Source organism: Lepisosteus platostomus, chromosome 13 (assembly GCF_059453375.1).
Source record: "Lepisosteus platostomus isolate fLepPlt1 chromosome 13, fLepPlt1.hap1, whole genome shotgun sequence".
Classification (NCBI taxonomy): Eukaryota; Metazoa; Chordata; class Actinopteri; order Semionotiformes; family Lepisosteidae; genus Lepisosteus; species Lepisosteus platostomus.
In genome coordinates, this window is record NC_142623.1 from 5362731 (window position 1) to 5379420 (window position 16690).

General features: G+C 35.6%; 1 protein-coding gene across 2 annotated transcripts in view; it reads right to left on the reverse strand.

Annotated features, from left to right (window-relative positions):
* The window catches only part of LOC148649710 (glutamate receptor ionotropic, kainate 3), a 118930-nt gene that overhangs the window by 58097 nt on the left and 44143 nt on the right, over positions 1 to 16690 (reverse strand). For both annotated transcript variants that reach the window (XM_088602754.1, XM_088602755.1), the window contains exons 2-4: positions 3580 to 3756; positions 2108 to 2365; positions 1420 to 1601 (exon numbers count right to left, since the gene is read on the reverse strand). In XM_088602754.1, coding sequence (XP_088458880.1) covers positions 1420 to 1601; positions 2108 to 2365; positions 3580 to 3756 — 617 coding nt within the window. The remainder of the gene's footprint in view (positions 1 to 1419; positions 1602 to 2107; positions 2366 to 3579; positions 3757 to 16690) is intronic.

Sequence of the window (16690 nt, forward strand, 5' to 3'; positions counted from 1 at the left end):
GTTGTCAATTGGTGAAGAATTATAGGGTAGAGGATGGATACTGTCTCCACAGCCTTCTGAATGATTGCATACACCATGATCTTAGTGAAGTCCTTCATTATTGTTTTAATGTTAAAATGTCCAGAATGGGCTTGTGCTGAAAGCAGTTTACACAGCTCCTATTCTCTTTGTCTTACATATCATATTCTCCTCTCTAATTTCCATCTTTCAGTTTGCTTCTGTAGGATGTGAACTAATACCCAATTCTCAATAACACAAGGGAACATGTTTGTGACAGGCCCCAACCAAAGTCAGGACAGTCAAGATCTCACCATCAGCTACTAGAACAACCCAGCCACCACTACCAGTGTGAAAAGCCTTTAATATACCAAACATTGCTAATTGACCATTGAGAGAGAATGTGACCTAAAGCCTTCACTGAACATTTAATTATTTAACTAGCCACCACACATCTGTAAATATACGTACATATGTATATGTACATATAGTAAAGGTCTGAACTGGCCTCTAGTGGCAGGTCACCTGAAAAAATGGGCTTCTCTAAGACTGGATGCCATAATCTTTTTCAAAATACTGTGACACGCATGTACTTATGCATTGCTTATGTCACCCATTACCAGATCCAAGTCAGCGTCCTATTAAGCATAAAGAACAGTACTAAGGCACATATAAGGAATTCATGGTTCTACATAGTGGAGGCCAAATTGAATGAGACTGGAAGACAGGCTCAGTCTTATGCAGCGTAAGGCTTCTCCCTTGAGTGGTTGACTGACTGATTCCCTGTGCAATAAGAAAGAAGAGAAAAGACTATTTTCATGCCAGTCAACGGGCCAGTCAGAGAGTTCCGGGGAACATTCAGGTCAGCTATTTATTTAATTAATGGAAGAGCAGGTGGTCTCTCTGCCACACCCCAGAACAATGACATGCTGAAGAAATTATTCCTCTACTATACAAATAACAACCCTTTAAAGTTCAAAACAAAAAATGATTAACACAAAGAACAGCAAAGAGAATTACTTGGCAAAGATGTGTAGCACATATTCTAAGCTGTTACCCACATTCTTTGGTTGTTAATGATGGCACTGCAGATTGCTGCTGCATTTTGACCATGACAACCACCCCTGCAGCCAGAGTGCTCAGTGTGCTGAGAGCAAGCACACAGCGAGATCCAGAAGTCATGGTGAATCTCACACACAAAGGCCATGAATTCTAAGGGGATTATTATGAATAATTATATCTATCAAAGGCCCTGCACACATATACTGTACATATTATTATTGTTGCTCTTGTTCTTATTATTGTAATTTGAAAAAGAAACACATCACCACATTGCGAGGTTTGTAGCAAGATAATAACGTGTCACTATTTAATTGTCGTGCCATCACTGCAATTCCACTCCTCATGAAGATTCAAACTCACCTGCTTCAGAATCTGAGCCGCCATAGTATGGCTGCAGTCAAAGATGATCCGAAACTCTCTTCCTCTCTTCATCTCTTTAAGCAGTGGCCTAGTATCATCTGTATCTAGAGGCAGCTGCCGGATTTTCAACCTGATGTTGTACCTGGAGGGGGCCATTATCAGTTCCTGTAGTCTAATAAGACCTTAAGGGAACAAATGTCAGAGAGCTAATGCTAACTTAGCACAACATAATCACACCATGTGGTTTCACTATATTCAAATACTATTGTGCATTTTTTCTTTTCAAACTTCTCTACTCCAGAAAAAATTAAATTTCTAATTTAATTAAAGATCCTATCTCTTTACAAGACATTGCAGATTAATGTTTTTAAGGCTGTGTATAAAAAGTGCCTTTTCTTGTAACTAATGGTAACCACATAAAGCTCTTAATATACAGCATGAACATTACTCATAACCTTGAAAACTCAGCAATAAGATTTGATAGTCACTGTACCAGGGCAGTAAAGGCTTTATGCTGTCATTTTCATTATGCAGCTACTACTGCAACATATCTGTATTCCTTCTGCGTATGTCATTTTATAATGCAAAGTAGGTGGTGCATTTGAAAATGTGAATTGAAAGCTGTAAATTCACAAGTGAGCTATTGTACAGTTTAAAATTATTGTACAAACACAGCAGTGACCCTTACCTGTGCTATCATCGTATACAACGGTCGCAGTCTTCCACTTCAGAAACTGTACAAGGTCCAGAATGGCATAACTAAGGGAGGAATAGTCAGGGTACAAGTTGGCATAGAATGTGTCCCTGTTGTCCATTGGGTGGTGCTTCCATCTTACTTGTATATGTGGCACTTCCAGGGCGTTACAAATGGACTGAACAGCATTTGACGAAGAACTATGTGATGGGCCAAATATTGCAACTACGCCTAAAGACAGCTGATCGCAGGCTAAAAAAAAGACAAAAATCAGTGCAGATTAATACATTCTTGGCATGCACCATTGGCGGAAACAATCCAGGTCCACTACACTGCATGCCATTGTTTGCTGCCTTGCATAAGACATATGCACAAGCAGCAATGGCTGCTGTATGTAGTGCTAAAATGCAAATATTAAAACAAATGTTAAAAATATGAGCAATACACTTGTTAGCATTAAAAGCTGAGTGTTGGTTTCTCCAGTTTTCGTGACAGTATACAGTATATTGTTGATAGTTATCCCGCATACTTACTCACTTACTCATCAACATTACTGGTTTCACAAATGGTTTTTCATGTTTACTCTTCATCATTGCTGCAACACATTTCTTTTCACATAAACCGGTTAATAAAAGCTGTTTTGCTTCAGCAGTAGCAAATATAATTTCAGAGAAAATCTCATTCTGGACACATCTGTATCCACGTGCAAAGCAAAAACATGTTTTAAGATGGGAAGGAGGTTTTCATCAAATTAGTACGTATTGGAGTTCATCTGTACCAGTCATTCTGCATTTAATCCAAGTAAAGACCAAGGAAGATGCAGAGAAAGTTGCCAATGAACACTGCAACATGCATCTTGAATAGAAAAAATAATTCTTATGCTGGCAGCAAAACCATCACTTTCAATAAACACACAATTCAAAATAAATAAACTGTCCTTGTTTGTTTATAAGAAGAAAATGAACAAGTAGCCTATCTTTCCTTTTAAGACTTGAAGTAACAGTTATGGCTCTGTTCCTATTATTGCTGTAAGCCATCTTTCAGGCACATTCATAGTCCATTAGGAACATGTTATGTTATAAAGTAAACCATGCAATGATCTGTGAATTATTGTTTTAAAATGTTAACACTAACATTTCCCCAGACAGCATAAAGGACAAAATGTAATATAAAATAATGAAATAAGTAAATATTGCAGATACTAGTTTTATTGATTTTTCTTGTATTATTGTATAGTTACAATAATGTGTGTTCTTTGATTATTTGCTGTACTTCATACTGTACATCTTGGGGAATTTTTTCACCTTCACCTTTTGTCATATATTGCTGTAATCTGTGTAAACCCATGTCTGGAATTACACCATACCACATCCATAGCTAAACAATCTCCTGACAATGGACATTCCCGTCCATCTACAGTACTTCCCAGTATTGCATCCTTCACACGTACACAATCAGCTACTTACCTTTTCTTGAGGCTTCAAAACTATCATAGATATTTATCCTTTGAATGTCATATGTTAAGGTGGTATTGGGTAACAATGTCCTATTTCTGTTAATATTATTAACAGCAAATTTAAAGGCTTGTTCCTCTGCGCTTACAACTGGGCCAGGAGAACCCTCCGTTTGTTCAAATATCCCTCCTGTAAAACAAAATACATTAAATGTAGAATCATATGTAAAGCAGACTTGAATGCTCAGCAGGGGTTTGTCATAAGTATAGTACGGCCTGTAGACTGGTTCAGCACACTTCAATGTGTACTTTAGAACCTGCATTGGATTTGCTAAGTAAATAGCAAGTGATGTACAGTCTCATGCTTTTCATAACAAGCACTCTAAATACAAAGAGTGGCTTTGAAATTCCACATCTTAATGGACCATGATTTACCAAAGATGTCTATACCATTACAGCAGTATCTCATTCTTCCACCTTTTCATCTTATTTTATCTTTATTCTGATGAAAAAAAAAAACTTTTAAAGGTATCTTTTGGACAAATGAAAGTTTTCCATTTTCTGCCCCATCACTATAAGGGCATATTACATGTAGAATGCAAACTGAGATAGGGCTGCTGCTATTTAATTCTCCTTCTAGACTCTGTTCAATACAGTAGTAGAGTAAGTAATGTAGTCAACTTTTCTTCAAACACTTATTTTAAGTGAGTGTATTAAATGTTTTTTTAAAGAGAAACACTAGGATATATCAATTGTAAGTAAATTATTACCATTTCAAATGTCATAATGTTTTATATTTTGGGACTACAGAGAGTCATTTTTAACTGTTACCAAGAAACGTTTCTGGGGAGAAACTGTTCTCCCCAGAAAACAAGTGTCTTTCACCTTTCACAGATTCATGGATTATGCATCTTCAGAAGAGAAGAAAAAAGAACAATAGGGTATTAGCTATCCCATTTTGTCTCTTCATTGAATCTAGCCCTCTTATTTTAGGACTCGTGCAGTTAGCCTGAAATCAAACATGACAATTACATTAATAACTACATTGCCAATGTGCAACTAGCTCTGATGAATGACTGCTTCAAATTCACAATGATTTCTGTGTAAATCAGATTCCATTGTCTTTTCTAAGTGCTTTCATTTGCTAACTGACTTCAGAACAAATGGGATCTCGGTTATTAACTTATGATGGTGATCATGAGTGAAAAGTATCTGTTTACATTAACCAAGCACTGCATGGAGCAATGGGGCTAACAGAACATAAATATACAGCATTTCACTCCCAAGCAAGAGACATTACAGGGTTTTTCAGTCATAATGTCGGAATTCTTAAACTCTATACTTATTTTAAAAAGAAAAAAGTGCTGAGATGTTTTACATTTGTAGTAAGCTAGACCGCGGAACAAATAGGTCAACTGTGGGACAGCACTGCACAAATAAAAAGGAAGAATTGTACTAAGACTGTATAGCAATGCTAGGAAAGATGTAAATGTACACCCCTGGTAACGTCACATATACTCCTTGGAGCAATCTCACCTCAGAGTGCTATCAGAAGATAAAATACAGAAAAATACAGAAAAAAACCCACCAAACATAGTACTGATTGTCCCTGCCTGGCCTGGTACTGTATACTGTGATTATTGTAAGAACATTCACATTGGTTTGAATTGGTCTATGACCACACAGTGATCAAGGCTGACTTTCCAGCTAACGATTGTGCTTGAATCAAGACACCAAGTTGTTTTTCTGCTGTTGGGCACCTTTTAAACTTTAATTATATGTGCTAGTAGCTCACAAACACCATCAGGCACCAAAATATCTTTGACAATGTTCTGGATCTCTTCGTAATTTTGTGGGGAGGGAACTACCAATATGAAAAAATTAAGTATATTGTATGAATAACCTGAATATTAAATAATGGAATGTTAAATGTATTACTATTTTTACTGTGTTCTTTTTTAAGTTATACAGTATATAATCATTTATAATCACCTTCATTTGTTCATTTATGAGTCAACAAATTTGCTAAGGCTCTATTAGCCTTGTTGTCAACATTTAACGGGCATTATATTGTAGAAGGTTATTCTACAACAACTTAGCAATGATTTCCCTGTCTATCAAATTATTAGAGCAATAACAAATGGTCATGTTTTTAAGGGCATGTAAAAATATGTAAATAAATATAAAAAGGTAATTATAATTATTGAAAATAATACAAATAATCTGAAATAACTGTCAACTGAGAAAAGCACATTGAACCAGTGACTCTTCCATCTAGATCACAGACTTCAGCACAGAATACTTTCCAAGGTCATGAAAGCCACTCATGGCTCTTCTACAATTCAGTTTGGGGAGTGATTGCAATTTTTACGTATTAAACACCTACTGACAGAAATAAATAGAAACAAAATATATTAGTTATGACTCAGTAACTATGGGCCCTGAAATCCTAGGGCCCTAATGCATAAACTCAAGGGAAGAAAGCACATTAAAATAAATTAATCCCGCTGTTTCATGGGGAATCTCATTATAGTACATTAAGTAATTGCTCGAGTATATACTAATTTGACTGTTAAGAGGATAATATGTGTATAGCTCAGAAGCACTTGAACAAATTTAATAAACACGAACTGCTTCTCTCAGGATCCTGGAATAATTTACATTACTTTTTTCAAAATCCTCTCGTAAGTGTATTACAAGGCTTATTATATCTTAGAATTTTTGTCTTAAATCAAACAATGGGGGATCAGCTTTTTTAAACAGGCATCAAAAATACAAACACATATTAAAGCGCTTTAATACTTTAAATTAATTACGTTTAATTATTTTTTTTTTCATTTACAGATGAAAAGTGTTCTACCCATTCGGGAAGAAAGGAAAAACGAATCCACAGACTAAATAAAAGAGGAAATGCAAGCTGAAGCTCATTTTGGTTTGTGGTTTTATTTTCGATATCAATCAATTTCTCAGCTAAGTATGTTTCCTGTTCTTTTTGCACATTACAAAGAAAGCTAATTAATCTCTGGTGTTTTATTCTGTTGCGGGGAATAGAAATGCACTAATTAGCACTGCCGCTTTTTATCATTTAGCATGCAGTGGTAAGTTGGCAGTATTTCCTTTTAACCCTTTCACAAGGGGTTGACACAGACTTGGTTAAACATATTATAAATATGGCATGTTTCACATTGTGAATTAAATGTACAGTACGGGTTATTGTGTCTGCTGCAAGTTACCAGAAAATGAGGGCCTCTGTGTCATTATTATAATTTTGCTGATGTCTTCTCATTCATACAGAATGCTGTCTTTTACATCTTACACAGGAGGTTAACAGGCGATTAATAGCATTAGCAATACTTACATTTAAACCAGGACTGATATACAGTAAATGGTGTAGAAAAGAAGCTGATGTACATTATGTGTCATCTAGCATCACAAACTCCTTTTCCCTTTGTTGCACTGCAGTTAGCTTATTACAGAAGATCTGCTTGTGAAAGGTTAGGGTACAGGTCATCAACAGGAATCCAGTATCTTTATGCTACTTGATGCATTCTCTAAACTAATAACATACTGTATCAGCACATGTTCAGGTTTTTATCATTTTCGTGTTCAAAGATTAGTCTGGAATCAGATTTTCTAAGCAATTAAGGGACAGTGGAGTCAAAGGTTGTTGTTTTTTTACAGAAGAGTCAAGGGTCACCAAATAATTACACAGGTACTGTAGTTTTGACCTTTTGACATCAGACTGATGCTTTAGCAGTTTTCCTTAGTATGACACAAGGTTCAATTACAGTGCTCATTCGTGTGTCATGCACACAGACATTATTCTAAGGCATGGGCTTCAAAGCTGCAGAAATAACAATTGTAGTGCCGTCAGAATGAAGACGGTTCACAATATTCCACAATGCCGCCAAACTTCCTGAGCACAAAAAAGTCAACACAATTTAGTGAGGCGAATCAAGAAACACAAAAGCCAAATACCATAAAATTCCCTCTAAAATATTTCTGTCATTGAAGGCACAGCTGCAAGGTGATGAGGCGACTGTCTCTGTCACACTCCACTTTTTGACACTTTGACCAGTCATAATTGAACTGGAGTAGGGTAGGCTGTTTTGACCCTCGCAACCGGGTCAAAGTGGACCCCAACAAAAGAGATTGTTTTTCACTTTCAGAAAAAAAATTGTTGATTTAATTTAATTATTTAGGTCAGACCACATAAGTAATTTAATTGTCCGAATACACTGTAAAAATGTAATAGTGTACACTGATAGGTGACTCTGACTGAATCATAATGTGGCCTATATCACAGGGAAAACTAAAACCATTGTTAGCTGGTTTTAATTAAACCTGGACAAATTTTCTGTTTGGAAAAAAGTCTTTGATACAATTTACATAATTTATGTTCCACAATTAATAAAAGAAGCAGAGTAAATACAGTAAAAATAGCGCATACAGTAGTAGAGATGCTGAAAGCATGCAAAGGTGAGGGTAATCTGTTCTTGCCATTGTGCCACCTCAATCTGTCAGTTCACTTGCCAAGAGTAAGCAAGAATACATGTCCTTCCTCAAGCCACAGTCTTCTCTGAAGCAGTCCTTTTGATGATATGTGGATGCTATACTCAGCTTGACATTCCTCCTTACTCGCTTAACTCATGCATGTGTGAATTCACATCTTCAGGAGACTCTACTGCAGTTCAAAGAAGCATGCAAAATAATAAATGTTGTGTAGTGTGATGAAACAAATTATTATGGCCCCATTCAGTTTCACTTGTCTGCTGTCAATATTTCTTTCAAGAAGTCCTTGAATTTGAGGGTCATTTACATCACTTGAGGACTTCAGGTTTGTTTGAGCCTTTGAAATAGAAGTCTGAACAATTGGTTCTCAATATGAACATTTTAAAAGGAAAATATCTGAGTACAACCTCTGGAATATACGCTCTGCAATGCTACAACTGTGTGGAAAACAGTTAAAAACTCAGTGTGGATACAATAGTCCAATGGGAAGTAAAAAGAGGAACAGACCTGCGATATGTATCACAGCCCTGGTCTTGAATTTATGGTCGAGCTTGGCCTGTGTTTCGTTCATGGAATATTACTCAATATTTGAGACATCATTGAAGAACGCTCCATAGACAAACTAATAATAAAAATACATATTTTCATCAAAAAATATTGAAAATATGTATATATCTATAAATACCATCTTGTGATTTCAGAGGGTGATCTTTTACATGCATAATTCAATATCAAGTGTGTATCAGTGGCTTTCAAGCTTAAACATGTCATATGAATATTTGTTGTGTAATCTAAATTACTGTAAAAATTACCAATGACTCATGGCATGAATCTTCAGCCACAGTCTCCCCGTGCCCCCATGTCGTCCAGTTTGCATTCCAGCTGAGTTTTTAATTACTTCATTGAACCCTTAATTCAACTAATAATTTTCCTAATCAGGGAACAGAAATTATTTTTAGCTCTTACACAGAAGGACCTGTAAGTTAAACATGTTTTCAGAAGTAAAATATTCAGCTTTATAAAATTAAAAGAGGGTAAAATTAGACACATTTTAATTAAGCCACTAAAGAGTTCAATTAAGAAATTGAGAGCTCAGTTACTGTAGAACATAAACCAGAAGGCACAGGCTCATTGCTGGAGCCACATTCAAAAATAAATATATGATATAAAGTATGAAAAACATATCAGATTCTAACATGTTGCATATAAATTCAGATTCCAGTGCTGGATGTTTGTCTTTCCAGATTTCTGTCTGTAATGTCACAATGAAGGAGTTGGGAATTTGTGTCACATTTTCATGTTTCTCAGCCTGATTCCCAGGAAGCCACCTCTTGCCAGGTTTTGCGTCCGGTGAAAGCATGATCATTTATTTTATAGTTTTCACTGCGTCATACTGCAATTGAAAACACTAATATGTTCTGGGACCTACATCAACCGGTGTGCCACCAGTCTATAAAAATAAAGGACTGGGCTGTTTCCCCAGGTAAGAGGGCAATGTACTGTATGGAGGAGAATATTGTACACCTCCTAAGATCCTCTCCAAAGTCGAAAAGAGATATTTTCTTTCATACTATTTCAGTGAACTGAAGGTCATTCTCATATCTAGATCAAACCAAGAAGAACACGAGCAGTGTGCAGGGGCAGTGTCACTTGGAGAAAACCCAATCATGTAAAAGTGGTGTTAAAGCGAAGGTGAGTGGTTGATCCAAAGAAAATCAAGAAAGTCCTCCGCAGGTTTAAAAAGCAGCTTGGGCCCGTCAGCAAACCAACAAAAGAAAGACGGAACACAACTTCACTTCTTTTAATTAACAAAACAGTCGGCTCAATACAGTAAGCCAATGTTGAGCTACAATATGAACCAGGGCCTGTGGGTTGCAGGCATTTTCTACACAAAAGGATCAGATCACAGACGCTAGTCTTCTGAAGATGGGAGCCCTCTTTGATTGAAATTTGGAAGAAAAGTTTGTTTTGGCTATTCCACACACAGAGAACAAACAAAATAGGTACAGTAGGTCACACGTAGTATCTGTTATTCTTAAAACAAATTCCGGAATTGAGACATTTAAATTTCATCTGGATAATACCTCTTTATTAGTGCATTTTTATTTGAATAACGTTAAAGCCCTGCTATCCATACAGTACGAACACAAATCCAGTCTGCACAATATGCAAGACTTACCGTACCCCAAGATCATCACACTGAAGCATTGAGATCTTCATTTTTCAAAGCTACAGTACTACAGTAGATTAATGATCCAATGATTGCTAGGGTCTTATCTACAAATGTGTTAGAGTTGCAGAAATTACCTTTCCCTGCCCAAAGCAATTACACAAAAATACAAACAGGATTTTTTTTCTTCGCAAATGTACTGTATGTTTACAATTCAGACTAATTAATCTATCTATTTCACCTGTCATGGGTTCTTATTAGACCTTTATAGAGGAGAACAGTATAATTACATTTTCTATGTATAAAAGACATGTGCATTAACCTCTTTTGGTAGAAAAAAAAAGTTAAGGTCTTTTATTATGGCATGCCCATTTTATATACATATTCATCTTTAAGATTAATAGTCCTTAACATCAGGCAGAATTAAGTGCCAATGCTTTTTAGTGCAGAATAGCTGATCTGGGAGTATTCTGGTGAATTTTGCCAAACACATTTGCTAAGATCCAAATCTAATCCAAACTATATGCAATAAAAAATAATTAAGTATTTATGTAAATAATGTTATTTAAATAATAAATATTTAAAGCACTGCAAATTATATTGACAATTAATTCAAGATACGAAAGTATTCTCACCACAGAAACGATATACAGTACAATATGAATATAATAATTAGACACAGTTGCAAAATCATCACAAGTTGATTTAAAAAAACATAAGGTAATATTTGCATGATACATCATCTTTAATGCAGCCTAATTATGCAGTTGTCCCTAAAATTATTCAGTATTACTAGGGAGAACTATATTAAAACTATTTCACAGAATACTAGAATACGTATAGTATTTTAACAGGACGTTGTTGCATTATTTCCTCATACACATCAGCACAAATTTGAATTACTCAGTTATTTGCAAATGTATATAAGTACATTTTTCACATCCACAACAAATATAACAATATTAATTTGTAACAATGCTTTGCAAGGCCGCTTCAGATAAGTGCATTCATTTCTCATTTTGATAGCTGTGTTCTTAAGACAATTGCCTGTACAATATATTACTTAAAGCTTTGCCAGTACAGTTTGTCATGTCATTAGAGTGCTTGTTTCCTTCTGTCTTTCTGTCAATCTGTTATGATCATGTCTTTCTTCCACAGTAAGAGACTTACAAGATTAACATTGTTAATATTAATACTTCAAAACCCAAAAAGCATATAATTGTCTTAAACATTAATTTAGTTACTAAAGTATATATACTGTACTGTATATCTCTAGTGTACTTCTCTACACTGAACAATTTAATATTTTTACATGGAAATATTGATATTATAGAAGGAACCATCTTGTGTTTGTGCTGTACGGTAGAAAAACCAAATATGAAAATATAGCATTTTGAATTATTTCTGTTTGATCTGAATGCTAAAACACAACTTCAGAATCTGCTAGACTATTGTTTCCAGTAATGAAAATCAAAATGTGGTTTCAGATATTTCTCACGCAATTTTATTTTTTGACATCGGTAAGATTTCAGTTTGCTGGGACATCCTGCATTGCTTCATACATATTTATCATAAGTGCAGAAACACCACAAAAATGTAATGCATCTTTTAAATTATGCTAAGCTCATTTACTGTAACTCCTTATTGCATTGTACTTAATTTCTTTGAATGCATTATAACAAAATGCTTAATCATGATCAAATAATGTTTTGTCCTTCAACTTTTATATCAAGTATATCCTGGGTACAATACAGTATATTGTATTAACACCACCCCCTTTTAAAAGTGTGCATTGCCTACAACTGTTTCACATGACATTCTACAACTGTCATGTACTGTAACAAGGAATTCGTAAAATCTAATTTTATGCTCAAATGAGTCTGCTTCTGCAATTCATTCTTTCAACTGCTTAGCCTACCTTTATACATTTATCTCATTATCATTCTTAAAGACATTCAGAACATTATCTAACGGTGCTGGCATTACTTCATAAATTCCAAGACATAACATACAATTCGCTAATTAACAGGAGACTCATTTTTCACATACCTGTGCAACAGAGCTTTTCAACTCTGAATGACAAATATTTTGCTTCTTTTGTGCAAGAGAAGGGAAGTGTATGCCTGCTGCCAAAGAATGTTAAGTTCAATTTGAAGAAAAAAAAATAATCTCTCAAGCCTAATAACTTACTGTGAGCATTGCATTGTGCACACAGAATAGAATTAATTATCACGCTGAGTTGCATTTCACAGTGGGATACGTTGCTATCTTACTTTAGTAAACTCATACTAATGCATTTAAATGTCAATAAGCCAAGAAAATCATCGGCATTTAGAAGAAAGCTAGGTCTAATGCATCCTGTGTTGGGTTACCTTATCTATTATCAGTTATCATAATAGCAACTTCCTATGTTTTTCCCCAAGGTCATTGCAAGATAAATTAAAAACAATATATCCACAGCAGTTTCCATAGACGTTGACACAAAGCTGGTCCACAGCCTCCAGCACAGGACACAATACTCCTATGAACCCACCTGCGCCGTCAGATGGGCTGGGGCCAATTTACAGCTCATGCCAAGCAGTGCTTAGCCCAGAGTGGTGCCAGGCTGGAAGCCTTTTATCCACAGACAGTGGTAGAAGACCGCTGTGTTCCTGCAGCCTGTGCATTTGTGAGGGGACAAAGAAATGCTGGCAACAGAGTGACAGTTTATGCCCGCTCCTGATATTGCAGTCAACAAAAAACTAGGGCAAGTTCACAATAAGAAAGAGGTTCACACATTTCTATAGGAGCCTTAATCACTTTTATGTCAAAGATACAGTAACCTATGTTTCTGGATTTGTTTTGTCTAGGAGCTAAAGACGTATTGTCCTGATATATAAAAGCAATATATTATTAATAATAGCAATAAGCTAAAAAGTTGAGAATGTAGTATTTACCATTTGTTATTCTTTCATACAGTATACTACATAATGGTTTCATTATTACCAACAACATTTTTAATTCGTAACTGAGAATATCCATTTAGTCTTTTGAAGATACTGTATGTACCTGCTTAAAGTGGTTCCATCAAGTAACTTTAACAATGTACTGAAAAGATTACATGTTTTTCAGGAATGTCCAGCTGGTCCTGGAGGGTCGGTATCTTTGCAGGACCGTCCAGTCCTATTCCTAGGGGGCCGGTGTGTCTGCAGAGTGTCCAACCCTGGTCCTGGACAGTGTCTGCAAGGTGTCTTTATATATGCTACAACAGTTCTGTAGTCGTTCTAGTGATTAACAGTTTATTTCAATTAGCCTTTCTGAGATGCGGCCCCCAACTATTAAAAATGTTTAGACATGGGCCTACAATGGGTCTGACAAAAAAAATTGCAGGCCCTTGTCGACAAAGCCCCAGTAAGTCCCTGAAGTTGAGTCTCACATCTGTTCAGAGAAGAAACGCCGCAGTACCCACAGCTGTGGTCCAAACGCTTCACTGACTCCCTCCTGCTAATCACCACGCTCACCACTTCCCAAAGACACAGGCCATGTAATTAATTTACAAACCACATTTGGGAAATGTTACATGTCTGCAACTTACAGCTAATTTACTGTACTCACTTAGAAACCTTTCATCTTCAACACCCCTCCTCCTTCTTTCAACTTTTCCTTTTGGCACGGGCAGTACACGAAGGGATTTTCTAATACCTCCTGTATTGACTTTGCCTTCTTGATGGGAGAGATTATTAATAAATATACAGGACTTTTTGTAAGAATCTGCCTCTGGGATAGAATTTCTACACAAATCCCTCTACTGTTACACTGCCACGGGACATGTGTCTAGAGATCAGCAGCAATACTGCGCCTGTTACTGTCTGAGCTCCCCTGGTGATACTCTTGAGCTGTTATATACAGATTGGCTGAGCTTTCTTGGGTGTATAAATCCTATTTTTTTTGTTCTTCAGAAAGTTCATTTGAATAAACCAGCTCAGATTGCTCTGATTTTAAAGTATGATTTTCTTTGAGGAGAAAGAGGAGGTGGGTAAAATTAAGAACAATATATTGAACCCTCATCTGGTGGTAATACATACTACGTTAGTAGTTAAAGTTATAATTCTCTCACTGCTAAGCAATGGAGGTTTATTTATCTATTATATATCATCATTGTGGATGGATGACCACAATGGGTTACTTTCTAAGTAACCCATTTTATGTCCTGAATGCCATCTTTGTCAGTAGAAGATCATTTTAGCAGTGAGGTTGTGACAGAAATGTTGAACTTCGTTCAAAAGTACTTTAGAACTATTTCTGGTACAACAGAAAAATAGCAGCAAAACTGCTTCTACTATAAAAAGCTGAAGTCTCTGAATATAGTTTTCCATTCTCCCTTCATGCCAGGATTTCTGAATCTGTCAAGCTCACAGTTGCCACCAGAAATAGCAACAAGAAGGGGCTAAATCATTGTCTGCATTTGACAAAGCTTACCAAAAAGTTCAGATAAAAGCACTACTGTGTCTCATTGTCAGGAATGGTGAGTAAAGATGGATGAAGATGAAGCAAACTGTGTATATCAGAGGAAAAATGAATCTAATTTGTTTTCGTAACAACAAATACATCAAAGGATGGCATCTGTGCACATACATAGACAACCATTCAAAGACATGGAAGATTTATCTAAAGTAATTCAAATTGTGCCAAATAAAAGCAGGCATTCATTCCTAACATAATGTAAAAACGCTGCCAAAAAGTGCATTGATGCTCAAATAAAAGGAAGTACTGTGTCTTAAAGGAGATCAGGGGAAAACAAATACAGCTAAGCTAAATAGGATCTGATTCCAATACCAAAAACAATTGCTTTGGTGGAGTGCATTCTGCCTGCTTTTTCCTTCTGAGCATTTATTAAACCATCTTTCTATCCATCGATAAAATGATGCAAAAAGGCACTGCTTCAAACCATGGAGAAATTGCAGCACATTTACCAGGTAGAGAGGAGAACAATGATGTAAAAAAAAGAATGGCACATTTCATTTGATACGACTTTACATTATCATTAGGATACCTTTGTCTTAAGTTTGAGAACATTATTGCAATTATTCATTTTTAAACAGGACTCAAGAGAAGCTTTTAATTCTATAAGCTTCATTTCTAGAACCTGTTGAAAACACTGACATTTCCTGAGGGTCAGCATTTCCTAGAGGAAATGGATTTTCAAATAGGGGATTAGCCTGTTAGATCACTACTCATACCCCCGGACTACTGTTATTGTAATTGATATTGATTTTATACTTTCGGAAGCAATTAATATCAGGACTAAGTCCACAGTGTATACAATTTCAAATTATATGAGAACCTGGATGGTAGCTGTTTATTAAATCGAGATAGTTAGTAAACGGTTCAGACACTAAAAGCACTCTTGATTTTTTATTGCTTAATTAACTCCACACAGGTAATCTGTTATGTAGCAGACTATAAACCAGACAATTTTTGACAGAGTCATTATCTTTTTTTTGTTACTAGAATCCTTTGTTGAACCTTGTAGGCATAATAAATGCTGTTCATGCAGGATGTTTTTTTTCTCTCCTTAAGGCATCATAAATGGGCATCTCAAATATGAAAGAGACCGGTAATAACTGAAAATAGAGCCTTTCCCTAAAAAATATAATCTGCAAAATAAAGAAATTTTTAATTTCATATAAGCAGATCAAATAAAGGTATCAAAATTATAGGTACAATTCTAAAAAATAATATTGAACCTTCAAAGTCCAATGATACATTTACTTTAATTTATTTAAAAAAGGACTTTGAAACCATCTGTTTTCATCCATATCTGGACACTGAGAGACAACAGTCAATGCTCATTTCTTTTTAACAAGATCACATATGCATAAAAGTAATGTGATGAATCAGAATGACATTATGCAAAAACAATGTACAATAATGGTCACACCTTATTATACATACTTAACTGTAGATAAACAGTTTACATGTACTGTATTCATGTGATCATACACATTAGTGCTACTGTACATCTTCTCTACATAAATCAACTTCATCTACAGACTCAATATATTCTCTTCTAGCTTTAACATACAGATTCAAAAATTTCAAGTGGTTGCAGTGTTACTGTATTTGCAGACAAGTGAGAACAATGTGAACATTCTTTGAGGTGTGAACCATGTGCTAAAAGTTTAAACATAGTGTTTGAATGAATCAATAAAACCTGACTGGTACTGTACAAATTTAAAAAATCAGTACAAAACGCCATGACCTAAAGCAATTAAACCCTCTTGTATCAGTGAAAAGTTAAATCACTGTGTATTAAATAATAGAGGGACACTGACTTGCCTTGACATTGACTTCAGGTTCCATCATGTCCTGTTTCAAGGTGCTTGCGTACACAGCTAAATATAAAATTGCCCCAGTTATTACAGGACCACACATGTGATGTTAATGCAGATAAATGAGACAG